The sequence below is a fragment of the Dipodomys ordii genome, unplaced genomic scaffold (genome assembly GCF_000151885.1).
Source record: "Dipodomys ordii isolate 6190 unplaced genomic scaffold, Dord_2.0 Scaffold55, whole genome shotgun sequence".
In the NCBI taxonomy this organism is placed as follows: domain Eukaryota; kingdom Metazoa; phylum Chordata; class Mammalia; order Rodentia; family Heteromyidae; genus Dipodomys; species Dipodomys ordii.
Window position 1 is genome coordinate 5,696,811 of NW_012267271.1, and position 6,690 is coordinate 5,703,500.

At 53.5% G+C, this 6,690-nt stretch overlaps 1 protein-coding gene across 1 annotated transcript; it reads right to left on the reverse strand.

Annotated features, from left to right (window-relative positions):
- Nucleotides 1-1,448: 1,448 nt before the first annotated feature.
- Nucleotides 1,449-6,656, reverse strand: Tor1a (torsin family 1, member A (torsin A); the record flags this gene model as incomplete). Its single annotated transcript, XM_013021279.1, has 4 exons — nucleotides 1,449-2,044; nucleotides 3,899-4,026; nucleotides 4,133-4,308; nucleotides 6,324-6,656. Coding segments are annotated over 4 exons (888 nt in total), but the record flags the coding sequence as incomplete, so codon positions are not given.
- Between the last annotated feature and the right edge of the window lie 34 nt (nucleotides 6,657-6,690).

Consider the following 6,690-nt stretch of genomic DNA (forward strand, 5'->3'; position numbering starts at 1 on the left):
GTTCCCTACTTGTGGGGTTCCCTACTTGTGGGGTTCCCTACTTGTGGGGTTCCCTACTTGTGGGGTTCCCTACTTGTGGGGTTCCCTACTTGTGGCTCCCAGGTGTAAGGGCTGCTGTCATCCGGTTAGGCCTGGTCTGTCACTTCTGGGCCCACTGGGGGCTGAGCTGGGCCCCAGGCCTCCCTGAAAAGAAGTCGAATGTAGGCTGGGTCTCTGAGGCACACAGGTCCTGCCTTAGCAGGTTTTAGTTTTGGTGCCAGAGATTGAGCTCAGAACCTTGTGAATAGAATGCACTGGACCGGAGCTACCTCAACCCTTCGGCCTGTCCTCTGCTGGGATCAGCCTGTGAGCATGTGAGCAGCCGCCACCTGAAGAAAGCACCAGCCATTAGTGGGGCTGTGAGTGCTGCACAGAGCAAGCCTGTGCTCCTGCCTGAGATCTCTGCGGGACTTGAACTCCAGGCTGGGGTCAGCTGCTCCCCAAGTCCTAGCGGTACGGCCTGGAGGTCCTTTTAGGTCTCATTTCATTCCAACAAGCACAGCATCTGCTAGTCTTCCCTTAGCCTAAGCTCATGAAACACAAAGTCCTTCCCTTTGGAGGGTGTAAACAGCTGCTGGGTGCCAGTAACTAGTGCCTGTAATCTTAGGATTACAGGAGGCTGAGCTCTGAGGATCAAGGTTTGAAGCCAGCCTGAGTAGGAAAGTCCATGAGACTCTTACCTCCAATAATCACCAAAAAGCCAGAAGTGGAGCTGTGGCTCAAGGAGTAGAGCCTTGAGTAAAACAGCTCAAGGTGAGTGCCTATGCCGAGTCCAATCCCCCACACGCCATCACACAAAATGATGCACTCAAAGGACTGGGATGTGGCCTGGCAGAGCACTTGCTTGGTGTGTGCAGGGTACTAGGTACCATGCACATGCACAGTGTTCTCACAAATTCTGCATGAAGTGCTATTATAAAGCGGCAACGACTTGCATTCAGCCATCAGTGGCGCTCTTTTGGGCTTCATGGAAGGGGAGACTAAGCTTCCTTAGGTTCAGGGAGCTCAGCTGAGCAACAGAACCTAGTGGTGAATGAGGAAGCTTTAAAGAATGGACAAAACTCCCACAATTTCGACTCCAATGGGGAGCCAAGTGTTGCTAGTGGGAAGTAGACGAGCCTGCCGCAAAGCCAGGCCCCAACGTGCTTTGAGACTTGCAATGTTCACAAAATTACTAAGATTTTTCTGTTCTCCACCATTATAGACCTGGGAGGCCTGGGGGATGGAGGTCCCTTTACGGAGGTCCTTCATGGCCCTGGGGGGCTGGCTGTGGTCATCCTGGGGCAGCCCAGTTGTGTCATACCACGGGACAAACACCAAGGCCCCTGTGCTCACATTCTATTATTACATGCTACAATAACGGGACTTTAAACACGCCACAGCAACCACTCAAGACTCGAAGTTCCTCATAATGTTAAAAAGCATTTTAAATAAAGTTATCACATTTTCAGTAAAATGTATTCATCTTTCCTTGAAACAGAAACACTAGAAATTAAAACATAATTTTTAAAAAAATCATGGGCCTGGAATACAGGCTGGGATCTGGCGCTGGCTCCTCCCTGGCGGAAGGCTCTGGAAGCTGTGTGTCCCTGTCCATGGTCCTGCTGCTGTGCCCGGCTCGGGCTCCTGGGGGCGTGCGGCTGGCTGGCTGGCTGGCTGGCAGATTGATTATGTTCATTGATTTCTCTCCCAGGAAAGGAGCTGGCAGCTGGGGGCTGGCTCTCAGCGGCTGGGGCTAAGGCTGGGGCTGGCTCTCAGTCATCCAGGTAATAATCTAGCTTGGTGAACACAGTTTTGCAGCCCTTGTCGGAGAAGACTCGCTCCTCCTTGGGGAAAAACGTCATCTCCTCCGCCACTCGGTTAATAATGTCCTCGTCCACCTCGTAGCCCCGGGCCTGCATCTCCACCCTGATGCACATCTTCAGGTGTTTGTATTCCAGGGGCAGGAAGGGCACGAAATAATCAATGAGGTTTCGGGCAATTAGGCTGCTGTGCCAAAAGCCACCTGGAGGAAAGAAGAAAGGCTGATCCATGTCCATTTGTCCTTCTAACTCTCACCCACCCATCATACGTAGGCAGGCCAGGCCTGGAAAGCCGTGCACCTGCCCCTTGGAGCTCCATTCCAGTATGAGGGCGCAGAGGGAACAAGTGGCTGGTCACGAGCACCTGTGGGGCATGATGCTTTTGTGCAAACAAGGGTGGGTAACAGGATTTCTGCAAAGAGGCTGGGCGCTGTGGCTCACGCTTGTAATCCTAGCTACTCGAGACTGACCTGAGAATTGAGGTTCAAAGCTAGTCTGGAAAGACAAATCCAAAAGACTTATCTCCAATTAACCACTAAAGAGCCAGAGCTGGAGGGTCAGTGCTCAGGCCTCAATACCACCCAAGATGAAGGGGCTGGCCTGGCAGGCTGGGGAAGGGTCCTCAAGTCTGCCTTAGAGATGGGGATGGGCAGATGGGTTAGAAAGGTCCCAAGGCAAGGGGCCCAAGGCCTAGGCACCAGCAGGGCCTAGGAGGGCAGGCACAGTTGGCAGAGCGGCAAAGGAATGGAAGGTGACCAGAGTTCCTCAGGTGGACTCTGGCCCGTCCCCTTTATCTCAGCAACTTAGGCACAGCAGCCGGACCTGCAACATGGTGGACACCACTGCTGGCCAGCACCCAGACCTAGACTCCGCCCATGTAGTGTCTGGGGCAGAGCCCCAGGGTGGGGCAAGCAGGGTCATGGGACGCTGCCAGGCGCTTCTCCCCCAGGCCTGGCTCTGTTGTGCCCAGCCTCTAGGTCTTAGAGCCGGGGCCAGCTCTGAATGGCCCATGATGTCACGCCCTGCTTGGCCATGCATTTTTGTGACTCAGCTCCCCAAGCTCTTCCTTCCCAATAGTGTCTTGCACACAATAGGTGCTCAGTAAATACAACTGGCCACCGCAGACAAGCGGGACAGCACGCTCTCCACAGCCTAGTCTGGGGTGTGCAGGGTTCCCAGGACACGGCGGCAGGCCAGCCAGCCGCAGGAGTTCCCCAGGCTCAGCACTGGGAAACCCCTGCAAACCAGGGAAGACAGCTTTCACATGGCACTGGGGACAGTGACCGCTGCAGAGGGGAACAGGGACCAGTGCTCACAAGGCCCGGCTGAGGAGGGGACCTCAGGACACGGCGTGAATGCCAAGGAAGGCTGGAAGCGTCCTGGAGAGCCAGTGATCTCAGATGGCCTCATAGCTTTTCAAAACATCTAATTGCCGGGCGCCAGTGGCTCACACCTGTAATCCTAGCTGCTCAGGAGGCTGAGATCTGAGGATCAAGGTTCTAAGCCAGCCCAGGCAGGATAGCCCATGAGACTCTTATCTCCAGTAAACCACCAAAAAACCAGAAGTGGTGCTGTGGCTCAAGTGGTAGAGCGCCTGCCTTGAACTGAAGAGTTCAGGACAGCGCCCAGGCCCAGAGTTCAAGCCCAATGACCAACAGCAACAACAACAAAAAAAGTCATCTGAAGTGTGCTAACGTTCTCCTAAGGATGTCTCAGCCAAGAAGACTGAACGTCTGCTTTTTCTGTGTGCCAGTACTAGACCTTGGAACTCAGGGCCTGAGTGCTGTTCCTGAGCTTTTTTGCTCAAGGCTGATGCCTTGAGTCACTTGGCCATAGCTCCATTTCTTGCTTTTTTGGTGCTTAATTGGAGATGAGTTCCAAGGGCTTTCCTGCCTGGGCTGGCTTTGAATCAGGATCCTCCAATCTCAGCCTCCTGAGCAGCTAGGATGACAGCTGTGACCAGCACCTGGAAGAGAATCTGCATTTCCAGCCAGCCTCCCGGGACACACCTAGGGTGCAGGAGGAGGGAAGCAGCCAGGGACCAGGCCCTAACTTACTATTCTTGTTGTTGAAGACAGACACAGACAAGGCTGGCTCCATGTCTTTGAGCTTGATTTCTTCCCTCTGCCTCCCACTCCGCCAGAAGTCCAAGGCCACATCTGTGATCCTCTCTGCCCCAGCATTGCTGCAAAACAACGACAATGAGGAGGGAAGGGCAGAGGGTGGGGAGAGACGCCTTTGTCTTCGCCAGGGATCCCGGTCAGCTCGGGCCCAGCCATTCCTGGCCTCACCTGAGGAATATGAAGATGGCTTTCTGGTAGGAGACCTCGTCCACCACGTCGTAATAGTCGAGGAAAGGCTTGATGGCGTCGATGAGGCCCACGTGCATCTTGTCCATCTCATCAAAGATGAAGATGGACCGTGCGCACGCGCTCACGTTGCCTCGGATCCACTGCTGCAGCTGATCCTGAGGACATGGAGACCGAGTCAGGCCAGCATCTCGGCAAGTACGATCCAAACCACTTGTTCCTTGTCTTGATGGTGCATGGGGGCGGGAGGGGGGGGAGCCTATGGCTGGAGCATGCTGGGAAAGTACTCCATCCAAGACCCTGGAAACAGCTTCTCCTAAGAACAATGGCTTCACTGCCACTAGCAGTGGCTCACACCTATAATCCCAACTACCCTCAACAGAGACATCTGAGGACTGTGGTTTGAAACTAGCCTGGGCAGGAAAGCCTGTCTCCAATTAACCACTAAAAGGCTAACAGTAGAATTATGGTTCAAGTGGTAGAGTGCTAGGCTGGTGAAAATGCCAAGCAAGAGCACAAGGCCCTCAGTTCAAGCATCCATGCCCATGGTGAGTCTCTGACCTCAGCAAGCCCCGCTCTGTGGGAATGGGAGGGCCTGCATGCAGAGACCTCAAATGGCTAGCTGGGGAGAGAATGGAGTCACCAGAGATCCACTTAACAACGTGAACCCCGCAATGCTGAGTCTCTCCCCTCTGCAGCCCGAACATGGAGTAACAGAGGTGCTGGACATTCAATGCCGGTTGCTACGCAGAGCTGATTGCATAACATTATTGCACCTCCTCCAAGACATTGAGGGAATGCTGTTGTGTCTCCCTTTTACATATTTCCCTTTTCTTTTTGCTGTTTTGTCTGTTGACACAGGGTTTATGATATATAGCCCTGGATAGCCTCAGACTTGAGATTCTCCTGCCTCAGCTGTCTAGGTGCTAGAATTATAGACATGTACCACTACGCTCAGGCACAGAGAGGTTAAGTCATCTGACCAAAGTTACACAGTCATCAACTTGATGGAGCTTCAATCCTAAGATGACCAGTGCGTCTTGATCTGCGTAGCACTTTCCTGGCTGCATCACTTGACTGTATAGCATCCTAGCGTCCCTTGATAGTGGGCGGCTTTCGTTTTCACTAAGTAGAAGGGAGCGGGGGACCTGTGCTCGCCCAAGTCAAGACTAAGCATCTTTTTTTTCCTTTGGTCAGTTGTGGGGTTTGAACGCAGAGCGCTTTCCCTGAGCTTTTTTGCTCAAGGCTGTTGCTCTACCACTTTAAGCCACAGTTCCACTTCCTGGTTTTGAGTGGTTGATTAGAGATGAGTCTTTTCTGCCTCCGGACTTTTCTGCCCAGGCAGAACCTCTGCCATCAGATCTCAGCCTCCTGAGTAGCTAGGATTACAGGTGTGAGCCACCAGTGGCTTTAACTGTTCATTTTGTGAGGAAAAACATGTTTTTCAGAGTAGGCAGGCTGTGTTCCCAAGGCTACACAGCTAGGGGGAGGGAAAGTTGGGACACACATTGAGGTGTGTCTTCTGCTCTGGCTGGGGCTGCTAATCCCCGAGTTAAACTGAAAACAGCTGGCCGCACTTAAGTCAAAGTGAGCTTAGTGCTGGGTGCTGTGGCTAACACTTGTAATCAAGAGGCTGAGATGTGGAGGACCACAGTTGGAAACCAGCCCAATGAACCAGCAGAAAGCCAGGCTGGAGGTGTAGCTCAAAGGGTAGAGTGCTAGCTGAGCAAACAAGCCAAATAACTGTGAGGTCCTGAGTACTGGCACAAAAGAAAAGCAAACTTAGAGGTCTCTCTAGAAATGTCTTTTTTTCCCCCACTGAATAAGAGACCTGAAGTTGGATCTGAGAGGCTCCATCTTTAACAAAATTCTGTGACTCCACTTTCAGGAAAGGGAATATGGCTGGGTCATTTGAGAAACCATTAAAACCTCTGATGGTGAAATCTTCCTACATCCCCAACTTCCCCAGCCTCCTGGTACTGGCTAGGCAACACAGGCTAGGCAAGCACTCTACTACTGAGCTACACATCCCCAGCCCTTTTTATTTCCAGACAGGGCTTTAAGTCTAGCACAGGCCTAGCCTCAAACTTTCCTCCTGCGAGCTGGGATTGCAGGTGTACATCACAGGGATCACCTCCCACCCAGACGCCAGCCCCGCGTCACCGGCGCTTGCCTTGTACTGGGTGATGTTGGAGGCGTGGGGGAAGTGCAGCGTGGCCACAAACAGGTGGACATAGTCGCTGTTCAGCCCGCCCTCGTAGATGTTCTCCGCGATGATCTTGCTCACGAAGTTCTTGCCGGTGCCGGTCCACCCGTGTAGGGAGAGGGTGAGGGGTTTCTTGGGCTTCGGGTTGCTCAGGAAACCAGACACGGCGTTTAAGATGACTTTCTTTGCGAGATGCTGGCCGAAGAGCTTGCTGTCCAGATCCTTCTGCAGCGCTGGGGAAAGACAGAGCCAGTCAGGACAGCTGGAGAGCGATCCCACCCGCGAGCCGGAGGGCAGGCGTGCGCGGCCGCCGCGCCCGCGCCCAGGCCCGGGG